The sequence below is a fragment of the Nannospalax galili genome, unplaced genomic scaffold, assembly GCF_000622305.1.
Source record: "Nannospalax galili isolate Female #2095 unplaced genomic scaffold, S.galili_v1.0 scaffold803, whole genome shotgun sequence".
Taxonomy (NCBI): domain Eukaryota; kingdom Metazoa; phylum Chordata; class Mammalia; order Rodentia; family Spalacidae; genus Nannospalax; species Nannospalax galili.
Window position 1 is genome coordinate 1,787,120 of NW_008349354.1, and position 24,791 is coordinate 1,811,910.

Sequence of the window (24,791 nt, forward strand, 5' to 3'; positions counted from 1 at the left end):
TGTAAGTGCACCACATGCGTGCAATGCGCCACAGAGGCCAGAAGAGGGTGTCCGATCCAATGGAACTGGCATTGTGGATAATTGTTATCTGCCATGTCAGTTCTGGGAATCAAACCTGGGTCTTCTGGAAGAGCAATAAGTGTTCTTAACTGCTAAGCCATCTCTCCAGCCCCCAAATCTTATTTTTAAAATACTTTGTATTAGCATATATTAATTATGCATAATAATGGGTTTCATTGTGCCATTTTTATACATATATACAATGTACTTTGGTCATTTGAATCCTTTTATCTTAAAGTGCACACATCTAATATTTTTCTAAGATGATCTTACTCAAGATGAAAGTATTAAAATTTAATATTCTCAAGTGAATCATTTATAAGGGAATCTATACACTCCTTTGTTACCTGTTATGCAAACTGCCAGCTCTTCCCACCCCTGTTTCTTTCTTCCTTCCTTTCTTCCTCCTTTCCCACCCTCTCCTTTCTTTTCTCTACCTCTATTGAGCATATATATTTATATATTTAAATTTTTTATTTAATGTGCATGAGTGTTTTGCATGCATGTAAGTGCTCCCGAGAGTGGAGACTGTAATGCCTGTGGAGGCCAGAGGATGGCGTCAGATTCCCTGGAACTGGAGTTACAGATGGTTGTTAGCCACCATATGAATGCTGAGAACCAAACCTGAGTCTCCTGCAAGAGCAACCAGTGTTCTTAATTGCTGAGCCGACTCTCCAGCTCCTATTGAGTATATTTCTGAGTGTATTGCATGTCCATCATGTACCAAGACAGTTGGAGATGGTAAGCAGTTGGTTTAGTTTTGATGCCGTTTCTGGTAGACATGAGAGCAGACCAGTTTGGAAGAAATTGCTACCCACTTAGGGAAACACACCTTTTGAACCTTTTGAATGGGGGGGGGAGAGAGAGAGAGAGAGAGAGAGAGAGAGAGAGAGAGAGAGAGAGAGAGATAACAGGATAAGTCTGGTGCTTACTCTCCTCCAAAGGTATTTCTGGGTGAACTTATCCACAGAAATCCCTGCTTACCTTCTTCCTTCTTCTGTATCCTCCACCTACACAGTTCTCAGCCCTGCCTAACCCAGAGAGTGAGTGTAGTTTCCATCCCCTGAACACAGGCTGGTATTTGTTACATCCTGGAGGCAAGGTGAAATCCATCAAGCAGCTTCATTTGGAGGGATTCCCATGCTAGGTGTGCCATGCAAATCAACTGCAGACTGAGGGATAGCTCAGTGATGGCCTGCACCTCCCCATGTGGGCTGGTGCTTCCACAGGCAGCCTCCTGGGAACATTGGTGGGAGGCCCCAGGGCCACCACCTCTTAGTCAGAGAGGTCTGTTTGGACAGCACTGAAGACAGAGCCAGTTCTCAGAAGCAGACTGAGTCTGCAGCGGCATGGTGCTATGAAAGTTTCAGACTGCAGACATTTTGCCTTTTTTATTTTTATAGCAGCAAGACATCCAGCTGTGTGGAAGACAATGATTCGTACACTTTGGTGGTACTGCTTGCTCTTTCTTTTGCCCACAGAGTCCTGTAAGACATTATGCCAGGTAAGATAAGTGAGTGAGTGAGTGGAGGGTGAGTTGGAGGGGAGAACAAATGGGCAACAGAATCCATCAGCTACCAGCTCTGCTACCCAAGAGCTGCTGTGCAAGCTGGAGATGGTGACTCACAGCCAGAAGAAATCGCTGCTACAGGTAACAAATGGACCATTTTGTTATGTTTTTTTTTTTTTTCTCATCAATTTTCCCCATCAGTTCGTAGATACAATGGAACTGAGATGGTGACTCACAGCCAGAAGAAATCGCTACTACAGGTAACAAATGGACCATTTTGTTATGTTTTTTTTTTTTCTCATCAATTTTCCCCATCAGTTCGTAGATACAATGGAACCAAGATCTTTCAAGGGTAATACCTTTTCCCTCACTCTTGGGAGGTGAATCTTTTACCTTCTAACCAAGGTACTGCTGTTTCTTGAGCAGACCTTGAATAGATAGAAGTGGTGAGGGTTCACCAGGACTGGGAGATAGGAATGACATTTGGTGGGCAGGACCTAAAAGTGGTTTGGCACAATGAAGCATCATCCCACTCAAAATGGCCTTGCATTTGCTTTAAGCATCTTGCCTTTAGGGAAGTCCAGTTGGGGTGGAGTCTATAGCAGTGCACTTTTTTAACTTTTGTGGGGGCAGCAAATCCTGTGGCTCTTTCTGGTACATTTTCCCTTATTTAGCATTTAAATTTTCCCATTATTTATTTAAAATAAGGTGTGGAGGAGCATTGGTAGAGAGAAGATCTAAAAATATTTTGAGAATTTGGGGAATAGAAGTGCTATTATTTGACCGGAAGACCTGGAAGACAGCTTTGAGGTTAACTGGTAAAGCTCCACTCCTCACTTTATAGACTGAGGTCAGTGTTGTAGGATGTGATTCATAGGAGCTACGTAACTCCTTGTACAATGTTAGGCTAGAACTCCTGTGTTCAGCTACTCAGCTTCTCACTCTTTCCATTTTAATGTATTCCTTCTTAGCAAGATCCTCCTTGGAGAGAGGGACTTTGGAAGTTCTTGTCAGGAGTTTTCCAAACAACATTTACCCCCTACTTAGCTTGTCCTCAGATGAGAACCTTCTCAGGGACACCCCTTTCATCCCAACACTGAACTGAAATCTGATTTCTGAAATTAGAGACTCTTTGGGAAGGCTTTCTGCTGGAGGCGTCCCAATGCCAGCTTGGTACTGTGTTTCTTTTGCTCATTCACTATTTTCAATGAGACAAAATGTAGAGTAGGCAGAGCATAGGAAACATTATTGCTGCTATTATTACTGAGGATCAGCTTACCAGGTGACCCACCCTTTTCTTCCCCTCGAACACATTTCTGGGCTGTCAAGCTGCTGAGTACTGCCCTCTGACTTACCTACACATTGGGCACTCAGCAGGTTGACCGGGTTGCTGATTTGCAGCTGTCATTTTCGTGCTATGGGGCTAAGGGATGTTGTGTCTGAGACTGAAGTCACCCACTTTGAATGCCACCCAACAAATGAACTAACCAGAGGAATCATACGTGATGTACTTCGGAAAATTAACTTGGAAGAAGGAAATCAGGTCCTCTAATTAAAGGTAGATTTCTCAGAACTTCTTGTCTCTAACGTACCATGGCCTTCCACCCACATACCTAATTAATCTCACACACCTCCTCTGGAGTTTGTTTAGTGGGCCAGGCCTCCTCCAGAGCTGTTGACTTCTAATTGCCTTTCTAATGGTGTATTGCAGATCCTGGCTCCAACAACATGAGTTTGGAGCCACTTGAGAAGCCCGTACTTCCTGCCATGCATCCTCTCTGCCTGTTGTACCTGAATGTGATCCAGCCTTTGGGAAGAGCTGTGTTGTAGGAATTAGCAGGACAACATTCTAGTCTCAGAAACAAGAGAATTTCTCTGCATGACATTGTTCAGGCCACCTCATCTATTAAAGTTTTAATTTTCTTAATTGTGAGATAATGAGGTTGGACTGGATTATCTATAGAGTCTTCAACAACTCTAGAAACATTAGACTAGCTTTCTGGTTTAGTGGAAGGATTTTGACCTTTTGGCTGATGCACTAAGGCTTTATTATCTTGAATAAAAGTGGGAGGCCGTCATACATTAGCCAAAGGCATTGTTCTTCATGAGTCCTTAGCAATATCTTCTTGACTGTGTGGAGAGACCTCAAATGCTTAATTCAGAGTCTCTCTACACTATTATTTGATGGAGAAAACAGGAACTATTCAACCTTGCTTCTTTTAAAAAATTATTTATTTTTATTTTATGTGTATGAGTGTGTTGCCTGCATGTATGTAAGTGTACCCATGTCATGCAATGCCCTTGGAGGTCAGAAGAGGGTGTCAGATCCCCTGGAACTGGATTTACAGATGGTTGTTAGAAGCCATGTGGGTGCTGGGATTTGAACACGGGTCTTCTGCAAGAATAACCAGTGCTCTTAACCACTGAATCATCTCTCCAGCCTTTCATCACACACCTTTAAAAAATATTTATTATTTTTATTTTGTGTATGAGTGTGTTGGCTGCATGTGTTGGATCCTCTGGAACTGGAGTTACTGATGGTTTAACAACCATCATGTGGGTCCTAGGAATTGAACCCAGGTCCTGTACAAGAGCAGCCAGTACTTTTAACCTCTGAGTCAACTCTCCAGCCCCTCAACCTTGCTTCTTCATAACATAGGGAGAAATAATACTATAAGAAGATGAATCTCAATTGTTAGTCAAACAGCTATGACCTCAAATTTTGTTTCTTCAGTAACAATTGGCTCAAGGCTCTTCCCAGCCAGTAGAGGGCACTCTCTTGGTACAGAAATAGAAATACTAAGTTTTCCTTTTTTCTCCCTTTACACACGTATTAATATATACATGCCTATTTTGTCAGTATATATGGTCACATGCACACTAATATGTTTTTACACAAATGTTTATGTGTAGAAGACCTTGAATTAGCTACTTAGGCAGGTATGAAGGAAGATAATACATAATCACGTTGCTAAGGAACTTCAATTTTAATTGAGAAGATAACATGTAAAAGATTAGAAAGATAGTAGGCCACGTGAATGTAGGGTGACCATCGTGGTGTGTGGTGTGTAATGAATCCCATAGAAGCCATAGGAAAAGCTAAATCATTTAGAATTTAGTCAGGAAGGATTTCTTGGATGAAATATTCTTGGTTTATCGTACATTTATAGTGCTATAATGCCTATTCAGCTTATAGATGAAGAAACAGGCTCACTCAGAGAGTTGAGCCTTCTTCTTTAAGTGACTGTGTCAGGGCTTGAAACCAGTTGGGCTTTCCCCAGATCACACTTTCTTAGCAGAACCAGATACGTATAAAATGGGAGGGTGGGACAGAGAGGGGATTCTTATAAAGAGGGGATGGAATACTCATGGTAGGGTGTTTTAGTTTGCTTTTCATTTGCTGTTACAAAACATTCTGACCAATGCAAACTTGGGGAGGAAAGGGTTTACTTGGCTTACATTTCCTGGGTCACAGTTCATCACAGAGGGAGCCCAAGGTAGGAACTCAGGGCAGGAACCTGGAGACAGGAGCAGAGACCATGGGAGAATGCTGCTTACTGGCTTGCTCTCTTGGCCCATGCTCATCCTACTTTCTTGTACAACACAAGACCACCTGCCCAGGAGTGGCATCACTCACAGTGGGCTGGGCCCTCTCACATCACTCAACAATCAAGAAAATGCCCTATAGACGTGGCCACAGGCCAGTCCAAAGGATGCAATTCTCCAATAGAGGCTCCCTTTACCCAGCTATGTCATGTTGACAATTAAAGTTATCCAGAACATAGGGCCCTCTTAAAAATAATATGAGAGGTGGCTCAGCAGCTCCTTTTGCAGAGGACCTAGGTTCAATTCCCAGCACCTACATGATGGGTGACTAACAAGTCTCTATAACTCCAGTTCTAGGGGATCTGATGCCCTCTCTGGCCTTTGCAAACATTGTACACATGTGGCACAGTTGTATACATGCAGGCAAAATACTCATACACATAAGAAATTAATTTAAATATTAAAAATACAAAACAAAAATGAACATTTTCTTAGAATGAGAAAAGAAATTGAAGAAATTTCTAACATAAAATTGGTGATGGGTTTTGTATCCAGTAATTTGTATCCAGTAATTTATTTTGTATCCAGTAATCAACATTATTCAGTGATAAGTTTAGTAAAATAATTCTATATCAATGAATTGCTTATACATTTGTTCTTATATTTTACATGCAAATGACTGCAGTTTTTTCCACATATAGAATAGAAAGACAAATCTTTCCTTTGGCATTGTTGGTTATTTTTCTTACTATTGCTGGTTTAGAAAAACACCTTTCAGTTTTCTCACTTATTAGTAATTTTATGTAAATATGTGGGACTGCTTTAACCTTTGGGAAAACTTCAAATTTCTCCCAAGTGAGCTGCAAGATGTCATGACACTTGGCATTTTCTTGTTCTGCAGCCACTTATAAATAATCTTGAATTAATGCTACTTATCTGCTGATATTTTTCTACTTTAGACATGACCACAAACTACACAAGTGTATCCTATTACATTCAAATGAAAAATTTCCCCAACTCAACTCCTTGCCCAGATTCCATAGACACACACCTATAGTGATGCCCCAAATGACATAGAGTAAAAATGAGATTCAGACCGACAAAAATAATAGTCTTAACATTTAAAATAGTTTGTCTTTTTAATAAACATGACCATATAGATATGTGGCCGGGCTCTTTCTCAGGATTCAAAGGACCAACACAAGTGAAGTAAGCCTCCTTTAACTTCCGAGTAAATTCTTCTCAGCCCACAATGTATTACCTGTGCAGAGTGTAGACTTCTGACCTGGGAGAGGACATCCCTACTGTCTGGCACTGGGATGCAAAGTGTAAGGAAAGTGATATCACGGGGCCAGGCTTAATGGCTGGGATTGGTGACCATGTTGTCATCATGGCTGATTCAAATATGGTTGTTACTCTGTAACTAAAATGAACTACTGGAATGGCATGCTGACAACTTCATTTGGTGTGAATTTTGATTTTTCTCTTTTCAGACCACCAGCAAAAGTATGGCGAAGGTGACTGTCAAGCCACTCGGTATGTTGGCAGCAATTACTAGCCACACAGAAATTTAATCATCTGTTGTGATGTTGGGCCACTCCAGACCTCTGGCTCGTGATTTGACAGATGTGACACCCTCATATTTTACATTTGAAACTTGATTTGTCTAATGTATATTCCATTGTGTCTCTGACCATAGCCATATTCCTTTCAACTCCCAGCATCCTCTGCACCACTCAGTCTTAGAATTCTTTGTCATGAATTCTTCTCATTGAGCTAACTTAAACCATGGCAGTGGTTAGAACAGATCTCTGAGCGTTCCTTGACCATGTGGGCATCCTGGGAAGGTCTGTGAAGGTCTGGACTAGGAAGCTTCTTTAGGAGCATCAGGCACAGTAGATTCCAAATTAGGGCTGACCTGGATAGTTCTGGAACTCTGTGGAGGTACTCAGAGGTCTCTATAGGCATGTGAGGGTGCCCCGGTGGGCTAACCTGTGGGTTCTTCTCCCTCACTTGATTCAGTCAGTTTTATATATGAGAGTTTGGCATGTGGTTCTGTCAGAAACAATAGGATCCTGTATCAAACTGTATGATGACTATGGATTCTATTTTACCAAGAAAAGATACCCACGTTACAGAATTCACATGACTTCCTGCAATGACACTTTGGTGACGATGGTGATGCAGCCAAGATCTGAGACCTTTCCATCTGATCTGAATGACTTTTACTTTCCCAGGTGTATGTGATGGTGCCTGTACGGAAAGTGCCTCCTGCCATCAATCGTGTCCTCCAGGCACTGAGGGTGACATGGATTTTGCCTGCAGGGCCAAGAAATGGCATAAAGTCAATGATACCTGCTGTACTCTTACTGCTTTCAACATCTTTGAGGTGATGTTCTTTCCTTCATACCATGGATTCTCATTTGGGGTCTCCGAGCAAAGTGGAACTTCAGATTAGTAATACTGTCCCTCTTAAACAGAAAGGAAGGACTAAAACAGGGCAGCAATAGGTTGTCCGTCCATGAATACATAAGCATCTACCTGTCCTTCTCTCTTCACTTTGGGCATCTGAGAGTTGTACATCATCTCCCTCTGCTTCATGACACGAAGAGATTTGATCATTTAAGCAGAACTAGGCGGCATCTAGAGTTGTCATGGTGAAATTCTTCATCTTCATTTTCTTAGCTCTTTAAATAACCCAAAGCTTAGATACTCAAAGTGTCCTTTGCTGATCAATAACATACCCCAAAGCTTATTGAACATATGGACTTTGGGGCCTGTATTAGTCACTTTTTTGTTGCTGTGATGAAACATCATGACCAAGGCAACTTATAGAAGAAAGAGTTTATTTGAGCTTGCAGTTCCAGAAGGCTAGAGTCCATATGGTGGGGAAGGCATGGTGGCAGGAGGGACAGAAAGCTGATCGAGTGATCGCATCTTCAAGCAGGCACAGGAAACAGAGAGAAACTGGAAATCTGGCAAGGTTTAAGAACTCCCAAAGCCTTCCCTCAGTGACATGCTTTTTCCAGTAAAACCATACCTCCTAAAACCTCCCAAAACAGCACCACCAACTGGGGACAAAATGTCCAAATACTTGGAGTCTATGGGGGACTCTTCATTCAAACCACCACAGGCCCCTCCCCAGACCAGTGAAATCACATTCTATAGTCTAGTAAGATTCCCTAGATGATTCCTGTCCTTAAAGCATGAACAGGCTGACCAAAAGAGAAGGACTGATCTTCAAGCTCACATATGTTCACACAGACTTCATATTTTTCTATTAAATTATTATATATAAAATTGGGTCAAATACTGTTTCTTCTCCTGTTGTTTCTTTTCCTCCTTTTCTGGTAGGGGGCTTTATCTTTCTGAATTTCAGCTTCTGATTTCCTTGGAGGAATCTGCTTAGGCATGCCTTCTGTCTCAGGAACATTCCAACTCTCTGTGTGGCTCTGGGTACTAGTGAGTTTCATTCCAGAAATCCTTCGCCAGACCTCAGAAAGCTCCTGAGTTCTCATGTTGGAGGACCCTGGACAAAGATATCCATGGAAACCTCAGGACCATGTATCTTAATATTTAAATGTTTTAAAACATTTGAAAAGTGCCGAATAAAATATATTCTGCTTGCCTTCCACCCCAGTTTCCATTTCATATCTCAAGGGATATGGATAGCCACGGCCATGCATCTGCTCCCTGAGAACAGAGGTACCTGGGCTGCCTCTCAGGCCTAGGGAGAAGCACTCTCTTAGGATGGTGGTGCGGTTCACCCTTGTCAGGACAAACTTAAGTGAGAAGCCCATGCAGGTCCTTGGAGTGTGCTTGTGTTCAGAAGCAGGGACCTATGATCTGTGTATGTTTGAACTTCTAGTCTGTGGACTGCTCTTATGAAAGGGCAGGCTGGTGGATGGTGATGCAGTTCAGTTGGTAAAGTGCATTCCTAGCATGCATGAAGACCTGAGTTTGACCATCAGCACTGTATAAACCTGGCATGGTGGGATAGGCCTGTAATCTTAGCACTCTGGAGGGGAGGAAGAATGACCAGAAGACCAAGATCTTCCTCCGATACATAGTGCGTTAGAGGCCAGCCTGGGCTACTTGAGACCCTGTCACAAACAACAAACAAACAACAAACAAACAAACAAATAAACAAAATGGCAGGATGGTTGGCAAAAAAACAAAAATGAATATTTTTAAGAAAGGATCAGCAAACTTCTTTTGTAAAGGACTAGATGGTAAATATTAGGTTTTGTGGGTTACATGAACTCTGTTACAACTACTTAATTCTGTGGCATGAAAGCAGTCCCAGACAGTACTTAAATGAATAAGTCAGGTAAGCTCCTATAAAGTTAATTTATAAAAAAAAACAGGAGACCATGCTGGGACCATAGCTTGATACATCTGTCCTAAAGTGTGGAACCCAGAGCCTGAATCTATTGGTGGGTCTGCCTAGCACTGTTTTAGTCCTCCTTTGGTCTTGGTGTTCTAGTTGTTGTATCCAAATTTAGCTTAACATTTTTCTCTTTTTAAAAAGATTTTATTTTTGTTTTTAATTATGTGTATGTGTGTGTGCAGTGCCAGATGAGGACACAAGAAGGTATTAGATTTCCTGGAGCTGGAGTTATAGGCAGTTGTGAACTGTCCCATGTCGGTGCTAAGAACCAAACTCAGGTCCTCTGCAAGAGCAGTAAGGACTCTTAATCTCCAAGCCATCTCTCTAGATCCCACTGTTTTAAGAATAAGCTCATGTCTCTTGGTCCACCTCTTGGGAATAGTAAAAATAAGCTTACATGACAATAGGAATATATATGTATATTTCATACATGATATATGTGAAATATATATTCACAGGAGTATCTGAAGTGATATATAAAAGTTAATATTTTCTTATTTGGAAGACAGGTTAGGGGGCAGTCAGTTGGGAAGTTCAACGAGAAGCACAATAAAAGAGTTCTTTCCTTTGGTCACATCTTAGGAATCATATTTACTTCAATCATTTGAAGAAACTGTACGTGTAAATGAGTTCGCCAGCAAACCTGAAACCATAGCAGATATATTGATGGAAAAGTGTCCAGTGGATTTGTCTTGTGTAATTAGAAACATTCAGCAGTCTCCCCGGATACCAGGGAACATCGCTCTTGTGGTACAACTCTTACGCAACATCTCAACAACTCTGACCAGAGATGTTGATGAAGCAAAGATGCAGGTAAGTGGCCTTACATGTCTGGAGAGCATTATCTCCATGAGGAAGGAATTTAGGTTCGTTGGAATATTCTCTGAGCTTCTTCAGAATTGGGAACCATGTTTTCAAATGTTTAGTACAGTGAGTACCCAATGAATCTTCATGGAAGGAAGAGTATTAAATGAAAGAACGAAACAAACCTGTTGAATCAAGTACCATTCATGGAGAGTACTTATTTGGTTCCATGGTGGGCCTCTCAGTCTTTTCTCTGAGGGGATGTCCCACGAGAGACTGATTTTGGGGTGGACTGATATTGTGAGTATATGACTGTCAATGGTTGTTTAATGAGAGGCTGACTCTGGGATAGGCAGAGGCTGTGTGGGATTGAGCCTGTGAGGGACTGATTATTTTAGCTCCTGAAAACATTGAAGAAACATTATAGGTCCTACATAGAGGAAGACTTTATTTTCATTTGTGAGTTATAGCAGTCGCTAAAATAGGAAGCAGTTGAATGCAAAGAGAGTAGTCAGACCTGTGAACTACAGAAATGGAGATGGAATATATTCATTTTTCATAGTTTGGATGCTGAAAGCAGAGAGTAGTAAAGTATATTTAACCTCTGAGGTCAATTTCCAATTTTTAGCATGTCCCTGTATAGGGTCCTATAACACAGTTAGGACCAATAGATGTTAATTACATGATAGGTACTCTGACCAAGTAAGTGGCTGTGTGTGTATGTGTGTGGGGGTGTATGTACCTGTTGTGTTGTGCTTGTGTCACTATGTGCATATGTGTAGAGGCAAGAGGTTGATGTCAAGGATCTTTTTCAGTTTCTATCTTAAATTTTTTTTGATGTATTTATTTTTATTTTATGTGTATGAGTGTTATGCCATGTATGTAAGTGCACCTGTGTTGTGCAGTACCCTTGGAGGACAGAAGAGGGCATTAGATTCCCTGGAACTGGAGTTACAAATGGTTGTTAGCCGCCATGTGGGTGCTGGGATTTGAACCCGGGTCTTCTGAAGAGCAGACAGTGCTCTTAACTACTGAGCCATTGCTCCAGCTCCTTTACTTTATCTTTTGAGGGCAGTGTCTCTCGTTGAACCTAGAGCTCGCCTGACTAATGAACTTCAGGTGTTCACCTGTCTTTGCCTCCCTAGTGCTGGGATTACAGATGTGCCACTGTGTCCAGCTTACATGGGTACTGGAGATCCAAACATGGGCCTTCATGCTTGTGTGGCAAGTACTTTACTGAGCCATTTCCCAAGAGCCTGACTTAACCTTTTGACATTGTGATAATGATATTGTCAGCTACAAATACGTTGGGCTGTGTTCATAGCTATCCTAGGATGAACGCAGCACGTGGGCCAGGTTGGGCATGTCTGCAGTTAAACTCAAGTTTTGGTGTGCAAACGAGTCACCTGAGTCTTCAATTAAGATACTGAAAGTGACCCATTAAGCCTAGAGTGGGGCATGAGATTCTGCACCTCTGGGAAGTTCTTGGGGGATGCCTACACTGCTGGTTAGAGCACCACACTTTGTAGAAGCAAATCTTACGTGTATCAGCAGTTTGAGAGAGTGGCTCACTATTAATGCCAGTTCTTTATTGACAGAGTTACAGTGCCATGGCCAACCACATTCTTAATAGCAATAGCATCTCAAATTGGACCTTCATTCCGGACAGAAACAGCAGCTGTGTCCTACTTCATTCAGTCAATTCCTTTGCAAAAAAGCTGTTTGTGAAGAAACACCCCATCAACATATCAGATGCCTTCATTCACACCATGGGCACCATGGTGTCAGGAGAAAACCTGGAGAATTTTACTTTCTCAATGCAAATTAATGATACTGGCGATAAAGTCACTGGGAGGGTGCTGCTCAGTACCAATGAGCTTCGGAAGGTATCTTCTCCTTTGCAGGTCATCAGCATTGCTTTTCCAACTCTTGGGGCCATCCTGGAAGCCAGCCTTTTGGAAAAGAGAACTGTGAATGGACTTGTCCTGTCTGTCATTCTACCTAAGGAGCTTGAAAGAATCTCTCTGGTTTTTGAAAAGATCAGCAAGTTAGAGGAGAGGAAGTCGCAGTGTGTGGGCTGGCACTCTCTGGAGAACAGATGGGATCAGCGGGCCTGTGAGATGATTCAAGAAAACTCCCAGCAAGCTGTTTGCAAATGTTGGCCAAGCAAGTTCTTCACGTCTTTCTCAATTCTCATGTCACCCAACACCTTGGAGAGCCGGATTCTGACTTATATCACATACATAGGCCTGGGCATTTCTATTTGCAGCTTGATCATTTGCCTGTCCATTGAGGCCTTGGTCTGGAGTCAAGTGACAAAGACAGAGATCTCATATTTACGTCATCTTTGCATCGCTAACATCGCAGCCACCTTGCTGATGGCTGACATGTGGTTCATCGTGGCTGCCTTCCTCAGTGGCCCAGTGACACACCACCACGGATGTGTGGCTGCCACCTTTTTTGTTCATTTCTTTTACCTGTCTGTGTTTTTCTGGATGCTTGCCAAGGCACTTCTCATCCTCTATGGAATTCTGATCGTGTTCCATACATTGCCCAAGTCATTCCTGGTGGCCTGTCTCTTTTCAGTGGGCTATGGGTGTCCTTTGGTTATTGCTGTTGTTACAATTGCTGTCACTGAGCCTGGAAAAGGCTACCTCCGGCCTGAGGCCTGCTGGCTTAACTGGGACATGACCAAGGCCCTGTTGGCCTTTGTGGTCCCAGCTCTAGCCATCGTGGTAGTAAACCTGATTACAGTCACACTGGTCATCATCAAGACCCAGCGACCTGCCATCGGTAGTTCCATGTTCCAGGAAGTTAGAGCCATTGTGAGAATCTGTAAGAACATCGCCATCCTTACACCACTGCTGGGACTGACCTGGGGATTTGGAATAGCCACGGTCATCGACGTTCACTCTTTGGCGTTCCATATTATCTTCTCTTTGCTCAATGCATTCCAGGTAAGTTCAGGTGGATGGTCTGACGGAATCTAAAGCGAGAGTGGGTGTGCAGGGGTTTTGTGAGCAGGAGTCTGTGGCATGATGCTTCTATTCAAAAGGCAATGAAAGAGCCAGGCTTTGTTGTACTGCCTTTAATCTTAGTACTTGGGAGGCATAGGCAGGTGGATCTCTGTGAGATTGAAGCCAGCCTGGTCTCCATAGTGAGTTGCAGGCCAGTTGTGTCTACAGTGAGACCTTGTCATAAAAAAAAGACAATGAGTGAGAAAATAGATGTTTGTTTCAGAAAGGTCTGGTTGAATTATGACTCATTTACTAATAATATGCAGCATGATCTTTGCATATTTAGCTTTTTTAAAAGTGTGTTTTTCTCATACAGGAAAAGGGAATAATGTTGCCATTTTACAGAGGTACTTGGAAATTGGAATAAAATGATGAATGGGAAAAGTCAAATTCAAGTACTAAAACATTCTGAAAATCATAATGCTTACTAATAGGCTGACTTGTTTTCTTACTTTTTTTTGACATGAGTTTCCATGTATCTCAGACTGACTTTGAACCCTCTATGTAGCAGAGGGTAACCTTAAACTTCTGGTCTTCCTGCCTCCATCTCCCAAGTACTGGGATTTTACAAATGCACACTGCATTCTTTAAGAGGTACTAGGCATTGAACCCAGGACCTCATGCACAGTTGGCAAGCACTCTACCAAATGAACCACATACTCATCCCTGAGAAGTTTTTATTTAAAATGAAGCAATAATACCTCTTCCAAAATTTAGGGTTAGAACTGGAGGTATTACATTTTTTTGTATTTTCTACTACTTAGATATTTTAGTCACCATTGGATAGTGCCTTATTTTTACAAGGCAGGCTATACAAAGATGTAGTAGAGGTAGTTTCTTCCCCGTCTAATTTCATTTGTATGAATTAAGCAATGTTTTATGTGCGAGAGACTGACCCCAGGGCTTCTGGTGTGTTAGGCCGGTACTACACCACTGAGCTACATGTGCAGCTATTATGCAACTTTCTTTCTTAAAGATACACCTTGATCTTTTACTGATCTAGTATGTCTGTCCTTTTAATGTCTGAATAGTTTTGGTTATTTAATAGTTTCTTTCTTGATTGAAATTTTGTTTCCAATAGCTTTTCTGTTCATAGTGAACCAATTAGTCAATATTTTAATATATTGAATATTAAATATATGTAGTAATTTATGAAAAAAGCTTCTAGTTTCCTAGAGAGCACAAAGTATTTCTTTGTGTGTGTGTGTGTGTGTGTGTGTGTGTGTGTGTGTGTGTGACTGTGTGTGTGTGTGTGTGTGACTGTGTGTGTGTGTGTGTGTGTGTGTGTGTGTGTGTGTGTGTGTAGTATCCAGTAAGACTACTTTTTGTATGTGTGTCTTTTTGAGACAGGGTATCCCTGTACTCCAGCTAGCCTGGAACTCACTATGTAGACCAGGCTAGCTTCGAACTTGCAGAGATTCTCCTGCCTCTGCCATCCAAGTGCTGAGATCAAAGGCGTGTGCCACCATGCAAGGTCCACAAATTTTATTTTTTTAAAAATTAGCTTACAAAATAACAGGCTTCCTTGTGTCCCTTTTGTTGTGAATAATCTTTTATCACAATATTTTCAGAAAATTTCATGTAACTTTCTACAAGTTGGCATAAACCAGTGAAAAACAATTTTAATGGACTATTTCCCTGTGACGCATTTGTCACTATATAAACAGAGGGTGTATAATAGAGTCATTAAAGCTAGTAATATAGTTCAGTGGTAGAGTGTTTGTGTGACATGCCCAAGGCCCTGAGTTCAGTCCCTGGAACCACATCACCCTTCACAAAACAGAACCACATAAAGTTATTAAATATATGCACATTCCAAACAGAATCAATACATTTATTATTTGTTTCATGACAATCATTATGTTAAAGGTTGCAAATGCAAATATTAAAAAAATCAACCCAAGGGATTTAAAATCTTATGAGACATTCTTAGTTCTTCAGCAAAAAAATAAATAACAAAATCCTACCTCCCCAAAACAAAAATAAAATCAGTGTAGAAGAAATATAGATTAAAATTCTTTTAATTTAGAATTGTGACTTCTAGATTAAAAAATAAATTAGAGACGGGGCCAATTTTATTTATATTATGATTTTAAAATGATCCCTAGCACAAAACATTCCTAGGATATATTTATCCCAAACATCTTTCAAGAATGACACTTTGCAACTTAATGTTTCATGTCACCTATGACATTTTACTAGTAGAGTCAGTGGCAGATTTTGATAATTATCCTATGGGCTTAAGAATTTGAGGGGCCAGTGAGGTGGCTCGGCAGGTGAAAGTACTTGCCACGCAAGGCTGATGACCTGAGTTCCATCCTTGGAATCCATGTAACAGCTGGATGCAGTGGTGAGTATCTGTTATCCAGCACCCCTATCATAAGATGGGATGGAGAGGCAGGAGAATTGGCTAGAAGCTTGCAGAACAGCTGGCCTGGAAGAAACAAGAGAAACTCTGTCTCAATAAGGTGGAAGGAAAGAACTACCTCTCAGAAATCATTCTCCAACCACATTCACACAACGCTGTGCATGCACACGCCCACACCCGCACGCACACAAAGTACAAACACACGCAACAACAATAAGTAAAATTTAAACATTTATTAAAACTTATTTAAAAGGGGCTGGAGAAATGGCTGAACAGTTAAGAGTACTGGCTGCTCTTGCAGAGGACCCAGGTTTGAATCCCAGCACCCACATGACAGCTAACAACAGCCTGTAATTCCAGTTCCACGGGATCTGATGCTCTCTTCTCTCCTCCACAGGTGCTGAATGACATGGGTGCACTTACACACATGCAGGCATAACACTCATACACAAATAAAAAAACTTAAAAATTATAACAAAGAGTTTACGTGTACATACAATCTGATAAAAGCTATGTGCAGACCATGCTTTGCATGTTTGTTGGACAGCCTGTTTGGAAAGGTGTGTTTCTGTAAGCTGGAGGAATGAATGAACTGTCTGACTTTATGTTGGATCCTGTCATTCTCCATCACTCAGCTGTGATTTTACCAAATTGTAATAGCAAGTAGGTTGGTTGTTTTCACTGCTGAACAAGTAGCTATAACATCTTTTACGGTGCCAGTTGTGTTTCTCTGACTGGATTCATATTCAGTTACAAAACTAGAGCAACTTAACAAGGAGATGCCAAGATGAAAAGGCATCTTCTCACTTCCCTTTTCAAATCCACCCCTCAAGTAAGTCAACATTCAAGAAAAAGGTTGTCTAAGGGATGCTGCTGTCTACCACATTTTGAAAGTTGAATTTCTGAGTTTCCTTTTCCTATTAGGAAAATGGGGCTGTTCCCTGCTCTTCCTTCAAGGAGGTTTTGTGTGAATGTGATGTGAGGCATGGGGAGGGATGAAAAAATAAAAACAAACAAGAAAACCTCATATGGACCATAACTGTGGAGGGTCTTTCACTGTGAGGGTGATATAAAGAGATTACAGGTGGCCGATTTCACTTGCTTTTCTCTGTGCTGTGGACGCTTCTTTCATTATTTACTGTTCAGAGACTGCAACTGTAAGCCTGATGTGCATTTCTAAACATCTAGTCTACCTCTTTATTGGATCATTATACTCTGAGAGAAACAACTTCCGCTAAATGAAAACCATTTTCAATTTGCTGCACTTGAAGTTTCTAAAATAGCCCTGCAGGGCCTGTGCTTGGCTCAGAGTACTGAGGGGTACCCAGTGTTCAGAACAATAGCTGCAACAGGGGGGACAATGTTTGTTGAATAAATGAATCTAGATGTTCTGACCTTTGAATAGGAAATGAAAAGATTGAATAAAATTGTTTTCTTTTTGCCAGAATAGTAGTGAATGCTGGCATTTGTTTTTCTGATGATCACTATTTTGCAAATGGATCTTCTTTCCCATTTCTTTTGCAGGGTTTCTTCATCCTGGTGTTCGGGACCATCTTGGATCCAAAGGTACTATATGTAAACCATCTTTAGTTTTTCTGTTTGGTCAGTATTGGCCTGAATGTGTACTTGTTGATTATTTATTTCACCTCTATCATTTATGCAGACACCTGACCAGAGTTTCAGTGCTCTTTTAATGCAGGTGATGCCAACCATCTTTCAACCTCTTTGGGGGTTAAGCAGTTCATGAACATTAGCTCTAACTTAAAGCAATTTTGGCTATTACTATGGTCTGTTTTATAGGTGAGGAAACAGACTCACTGGAGTACCTAGCATGCTCAAGATCCTGCAGACTCACTCTGGCTTGTTGTGGAATTCGTTAAGTCTCACAATATCATATTGGGAGGCAGTCTCCTGGACTTGAAGACCATATTCTGGGAATAGTTCCCAATGCACAACACAACTGCCCAGGGAGAGGCACCATTGGCCCTGCCCTCATCCTAGGCACAGAAAGTTCAGCATCACAGTCCAATGTTAGGGACAAGATGGTTTAAACAGAGTTGCCACTTCTGTCTACGGGTTCACCTAGCACTGCTTCCTGGGGCCCTGGTGCCTGTGGGTTTTGTATTGTTGGATATCATTAGTTGAGCTCATCACATGGCTGCATCTTGGCCACATCTTGTCTGGGTGAGTTCCTGACTTTTACTATGAAGAGTAGTGGACTCCAGGGAGGGAAGTCTCCAAATTCAGATATGTTGATGGTTGTATCTGGTGAAGATAAAGAAAGACTAAATAGCAAAACATCAAGTATTAACTCAAGCTACTGAGATTGCATTCTTGCTTTACATTGTTCCACAGTGCCTCTTGGAGTAAGTCAAGCTTGCAACCCTTTCAGATGCAGATGCAAATACCTTCTGTTAAATCAAAATAAATTAATTAAAAAACGATGCAAAGGAATAGCATCAAAACAAAAACAGAAGCAAAACCTAGTTTATCTTTTCAAACTATTAATCCCATCGTATTACAAAAATCAGTATCAAAAGTTTGTGAGCGGAATTTCACAACTACCTTTCATTGTCTTAGGAAGATACTATGTCAACCTAGGAAAAAATTTTCGGAAGCGAACAGAGTTAGTATTGATATTTCTGTGTACGGATGATCTCCGACTTACAAAATTTCAACCTATAAAAAATATCTTTCAGTTTATGATGGTACAAACTGCTTTACTTTCAGCAGGAACTTTATTTTGAATTGTGTTCTTTTCCGAGGCTAGGATTATGCAGCACGATACTTTCTCACCAGGCTGGGCCTTGGCGGTGAGCCGCAGGTCTGAGTCAGCCATGCGATTACACGCAACACTCCACTGTGTTGCAAAGCTGTGATGTTCAGTAGATTAGATGTACCGAATGTAATTTTGACTTAGTATATTTCCAGCTTACAATGAGTTTGTTTCGATGCAACCCTACCTTCACAAAAGGAGCATCTGTACTAGCTGTGTGCCATTAGGAAATTCCATAATACTCTTGAGTCCCAGATTCCTCAAGAGGAATGCACAGATAAAGACGTGCCCTCCTCCTGGGGCTGGAGAGATGGCTCAGCGGTTACGAGCATTGACTGCTCTTGCAGAGGACATGGGTTTGATTCCTAGCACCCACATGGTGGGTAACAACTGTCCATAATTCCAGTTGCAGGAGATCTGACACTCTTTTCTGATCGCCACAGGCATCGCAAGACATGGGTGCACTTACACACATGCAGGCAATATGCTCATACCCAGAAAATAAAAAAAATAAAATATTTTAAAAAACATTAAAAGATGTGCTGTCCTCCCTCACTAGATTACAGAAAAGGATGAATTTAACTTTATAGGTGAAACCATAAAGGAAGCATTCACAATATCCCACAGTCATAAATGCCAGACTTTTGTGCCTGTTAATTGTAACACCATAACTAATATGTATAGCCAGTAGCAGTAGGTGCAGCACTTTTATTTAGCATACTGGTGTTAGATGCTGTAAGACGCACAAAGAATTCTAAGCCATGGAACTGTTGATCAAGTTGAGAATCTCTTCCATTTAATATTAAAGTGTAAAAGATAAATGCTCAAAGGTGTCACAGGAACAGAGATGATTAATGAACACAAAGTAGTATAAATCACTAGTCTTCAAATTTTAGATCAGTTGAAAACGGCATGCCTTCCAAAATGCGCTTATTGTTAATTTTTAAAGTAAATATTATGTACATTATGAAACATAGAATAGTAAAAGATAAGAACAAAACTGTCAATAGAAGCTTCAGTATATCTTCACAAATCCCAATTGGCCCCAGAGTGCTTCTCTTTCTTAGAAACCTGTGTATAGCAAAGTACATTGCATTTTCAGGGAAGGGTGAAGTCTTTCTGAGCTGCAGGCTTTTGGCAGACATTGATGTGAGGACAGATTGTAGGCAAGGCCTTAGAAAGCAATGTTTTCCATAGCAGAAGGGAAAAAGGAAAGGAAGCAGGAGAGAATCAGGGAGGAAGGCAGGATGATCTGTATGAGGAATATGAATCCAAGCCCTGGTGGTTTCTCTTTCTAGCTGACCAACTTCAAATGTTACTTAACCTTGAACTGTTACCCTCCACAGTTATAAAATGGGGATACTAATATCTATTTTCAGGGTTATTTTGTGGGTAAAATGAGGTGACAGGTGTGAAAAACATTTTAAAGTTAACCAGGCGTGGTGGTGTGCACCTTTAATCCTAGCACCTGGAAGGTGGATCTTTATGAGATTGAGGCCAGCCTGGTCTTCATAGCAAGTTCTAGGCCAGCTGGGGCTGCAGGGAGATCCTGTCTCAAAAAGGCCAAGAAAAAAAAAACCCATTATAATAGAATTATCATCATTATTATTATCCCTTCCTTGGGTCTTAACCATTGCTATATGGTATAGTATTTTTTCCTTTACAAAAGATTTGACAAATGGTTTTGACGAACTATTTTAGTGCCCCAAAAGTAAGGCCAAACCTGGGATTGGAATGCTCAAGCTTTTGGCAAACTTGCTTCCTAGCCATTGGGTCCCTGTTTAAGATGTGGATCTGCATCTCCTGCACCAGCTCCCCGCCCCCACTCCCCGCTCCTATCTCCCCACTTTCCTCCAGCCCACTCCACCGTATCTCACCATGAGAACCCAGCCAGCCGCTCATTCTGTTGCCTCAGTATTTGTCAAGTTCTGTCACGTGTGTTGACCTCTTATAATTCTTAATGCCCTTTGTTCAATCAGATAAGAGAAGCCTTAAAGAGTCGAGTCAGCTCTGCCAAATGGATCTCCAGAATATCAGAGGTAAACCACTTTATTTCTGTATCTGACAAGATAAGAATGTCAGATAACCACTGTAACACTTTGGGGTGTGGCTTTTTCTTGAGGGAGTGCCTCTTTCAGCTGCTCAGATGCTTTCTGGAGTGTGGATCCCAAATACAAAGTGATAAAAGTCAGTTTAAATGTATGTAGAAGTGGGTGACAAGGTGTCAGGTGTTGCAGCTGTGAACCTCAGACCAGGAAATGGGAAAGCAGGTGATGAGAGGGAGAAATAAAAGGAGATGAGGCATCTCAGGTTCCCAGGAGAGTTGGATCATATGCAAAGTGTGCAAATTCTAGGGAAATACACTGTAACCCTATACAAGGAATATCCCAATAGCTTGATTATCAGGGTAGGTGCAGTTGCTATGGCTACTGTGCTATGGCTACTGGAGTTGCATAGGTGTAGGGCCAGTTCAGGGATGTGGCAGAGACACTTCAGTCATTGTGTGGGAGCTGGACTGTGATGTGTCCTTTAACACATCTTCTATTTCTAATACGTAGAAACCATTTATTGTAGTGCAGAGCTGTTCTACACACACACACACACACACACACACACACACACACACACACACACACGGGGCACTTCACAACCAACTTGCTCTGAACATTGTCAGCACCCACTATGAGCATCAAGGCACCTTCTCAAGGTCCCCCCAGGAGATCTGCTCTTGGTGGGAGAATTTCTAGCCCAGAGAACAATGAGAATTCCCACATAAATGGGCTTGACACGTGCAGCTGATAATAACCCTGCAAGACAGTCACCAGGGGGCAGGAGCAATGGCTCAACAGTTAAAAGCATGTTCTGCTCTGAGGACCCAAGTTCTGTTCCCAGCACCCATGTTTGGCAGCTCACAACCACCTATAACTCCAGCTCCAGGGAATCTGACACCCTCTTGTGGCCTCTGAGGGCACCTACATTCACATGCACATACCATATACAGACACACAAACACAAATAATATTTTTAATTTTTTTAAAAGAAAACATTACGAGGTCATTGGAAAGAGGGCGGAGTCATTCCAATGGCTAGAGAGAAAAGAAAGATGGTGTGAATCAGTCCCACCAAAGTAAAGACCCAAGCAATCCCAGACTTCCCACCAAGCATTCACTGACCAAAAAGGCTGAGCAGGAGTTTGAGGGAGACTTATGCATCACTTTCAGAGGTGCTGGGTGCTGTGTTGCTTACTGTGACAGGGGCCTTGAATAGCTCCGCTCTAGAGACCACTGCCAGTGCACTGATGAGAGGTGCACAGCTGTGTTCTGAGGACTTCCCAGAGCAGAATCGGGTGCTGTTGGTACCCTGAGGACAGCACTACTGGGCAGACATCAGGCAGAGAAACAGCACAGGGGGCAACTAGGTAGACTCCAGCTCACTGTGCCTTCAGAGTGGAGGGGAGAGCCAGGCAGAGTAAAGGCATCATGACTGACAGAGAATGGTCCCTGGCCTTCTAACTGCCCCTTCCCATAACTCTGCCCCTGCCTGAGAGGTGTCCTGTGCCCTGCTCCCCCATGCCGAGATGAGCTGTGTCTTTTCCATTTGCAAGCAGTGCCTGGGCCTTCCCACTCCACTTCCTCCTGAGTGCTGTGCCCAGAGTTGCCATTCTAATCCACCCAGGGCTGCATGTGCCTGCATTGCAGTCACTGCACATCTCTCCAGAGACCACAGTCACCTCCATCACAACTGCCAGCCCCTCAGTGAAGTGCACGCTGAAAATTGGCTCAGGCATTCACTGTGCTCCTTCTACAATGGACAGAAAATAGAACTGAAGTTCATTCCACCCCAGGAAAACCTTGTGTCTGGTACTGGAGGAAGAAGAGGTAATTCAGTTTAAAACAGAAAAAAAAATTTTTTCTTTTTTTTTCTCTCCCTTTTCATGGCGCATCCTCTAGTAGCTTTCTAAGGAAAGGACACCTGAAGAATATGTTTTTAAAAACCTGTATATAAAATTTTAAACTGTAAAAACATTTTATTCTATTCAAACTTTGAATTTTTTTTTAGCAGAATATAGAATTTTAAATTTTGAGGCAGTATCTCATTATGTAGCTTTGACTGGCCTGGAACTCATGGAGATGTGCCTGTCTCTGATTCCCAGGTGCTTGGATTAAAGCTGTGCACTACCACACCCAGCTAGAATATAGAATTTTTGAGTCAAAAATTTCTCTCAAAAAACTTGAAGGTGTTGCTCCATGGAATTTTGGCTCTGTGAAGAAAATTCTTTCGGTCATTAGCACTGATTGCACAAAGATTTTTCTTCCTGGTTGATAGATGAGGTCAGGAAAAGATTCAGGAATTCTGACTTCATTTTTAAGGGTTAGCATAAATATAATGGAATGCATCTTAAATATTAGCTTGCTGAAACTATGGATGTGCACGTGTGTAGTAATAATCAACCAGATTATGATTAGACCTTCTCCAGGAGCACTCTGTAATGTTACCTGTGACACTTCCCATTCACTCCCCCTCTAATAAGAGGTCTAGAGTTTGTTTTTCATTACTGTAATGAAATAACTGAGGCATGCTGCTTAGGAAGAAAGGGATGTTTATTTAGTGCCATAGCTTTGGAAACTCAGAGTTCAAGCAGCATGTGCAGATTCTGTTGATGGCCTCTTTTGACTGCCTTGCCTCACCACAGACTGCTGATGGGGGTAAGAGATAAGACCTCCAAAGAGCAAGCTGGAGGGACCAGAGAGACCGTGGTCCCACAGTCTTCCTGAACATCTCAATGTGACATACCGTCTCTCAGCACTGTTGTAGTAGATATCAAACTTTCGACTTGTCAGCCTTTGGGGGACACTTTTAAACAATATCAAAACTTTAGAAAGATCTGTTCAATTTTTTCAGTATCAATTAATTTTGCTTGTTCTAGAACTTCATATATGCTGAAGCATATAGCATGCAAACTTGCACTCAGTCAGATGTTTCGGAGATCCATCCACATTTCCACATGCATCCGTGGTCTGTTCCTCGTGGTTGCTGGGTTTGGCACCTCTTGTGGATATGGTGTGCTGTATTCATCCATCCTCTTGTTCTTGGGCATTTGATCATTTGCAATTTGGGATTTGCAATTTCGTAATGGCTTCCTCAATAGAGTCAATCAATCTTAATGTTAAACTTCCTTTCATTTCTCCAGAGATCTGGTGGCTACCCATTTTTGAGTATCTGGGCATTCTGAAGAGTGAATCCTGTTGAGTTTTGTCTTTATTGCTGTCTTAATGTTTTTCAGTTTCCTCAGGACTCCCAAATCAATTCCACCTCCTAACGCTTTGTGCTGTTTGTCTGTTCTCTCTGTCTTCTGGATTTCTGCATTTAAAAATTTCATTTTATTGTTATTTTAGGGTTTTTTCAGGAACTAGTTTTTCAGGCCAAAATACTCTCAACTCACCATGTTAAACTTATTCATTTTGGGGTGTGTATGGCTGGAGAAATGACCCAGTGGTTAAGAGCACTGGCTACTCTTCCAGAGGACTTGGATTCAGTTTCCAGCACCCACATGGCAGCTCACAACCATCTGTAACTCCAGTTCCAGGGGATCTGACACCTTCTTCTGGCTTCTGTAGTCACCAGGCATGCATGTGTTGTAAATACATACACGCAGGCAAACATTCATACACATAAAATAAAATTAAATAGATCAAAAAAATTTTTAATAAAGTGCCTGACTCTGAATTAGAGAAGCACTTGAGTATGTCAATGTTATAAAAGCCTTGAGAAAGAGAAGGCATCATTGTGTGCCTCTCGACACACTTCCATCTACTTTGTTTTCATGCTGGGCCCCACTTCTCTGGGCACAGTGGTTGAGTGACATGGCCTCTTTCCAGGTAAGCTTACTTAGCTCTCTGTCCCATACCACACAGCATCATTCGCTTGGATTTCAGCATTCCTTCCCACAATCTATTTATGACAGATACATAGATGAATGGATCCAAAGTAAAAGTGATCTTATGTCTTATTGGAGATGGTAGTTATGTCTTTGAAAATTGCTTTTTCATGCTCCGATAGCAGCAGGTGGTCTGTTTTGAAATTTGGTATCTGTCAAGGAGTAGAAGCTGTTCTTTTATCTGTACAAGTTCTAAGGATGGAGAAAATAGAGGTCAGTGATGTGGATTTTGTAACCTTCGAATCTGTTCATCTTTGCTTGTCCAAGGTAAAGAGAATCCAGTGAAAATCTCTTAGTTCTCACTTTATCATATTGTGTTTTGAGGTTTTTGGTCTCTAAACTCTCACCAATAAGGTCAAGCTGAAAGGCATCTTTCAGCTGT

At 41.6% G+C, this 24,791-nt stretch overlaps 1 protein-coding gene across 1 annotated transcript; it reads left to right on the forward strand.

The window, feature by feature from the left end:
- Positions 1 to 1,492: 1,492 nt before the first annotated feature.
- On the forward strand, positions 1,493 to 23,791 carry Adgrf2 (adhesion G protein-coupled receptor F2). The gene is made up of 8 exons (XM_008846743.1): positions 1,493 to 1,564; positions 6,610 to 6,652; positions 7,354 to 7,505; positions 10,089 to 10,319; positions 11,909 to 13,267; positions 17,220 to 17,261; positions 20,451 to 20,510; positions 23,756 to 23,791. The coding sequence occupies exons 1-8, from the start codon at positions 1,493 to 1,495 to the stop codon at positions 23,789 to 23,791; spliced, it is 1,995 nt and encodes a 664-aa protein (XP_008844965.1).
- Positions 23,792 to 24,791: the final 1,000 nt, after the last annotated feature.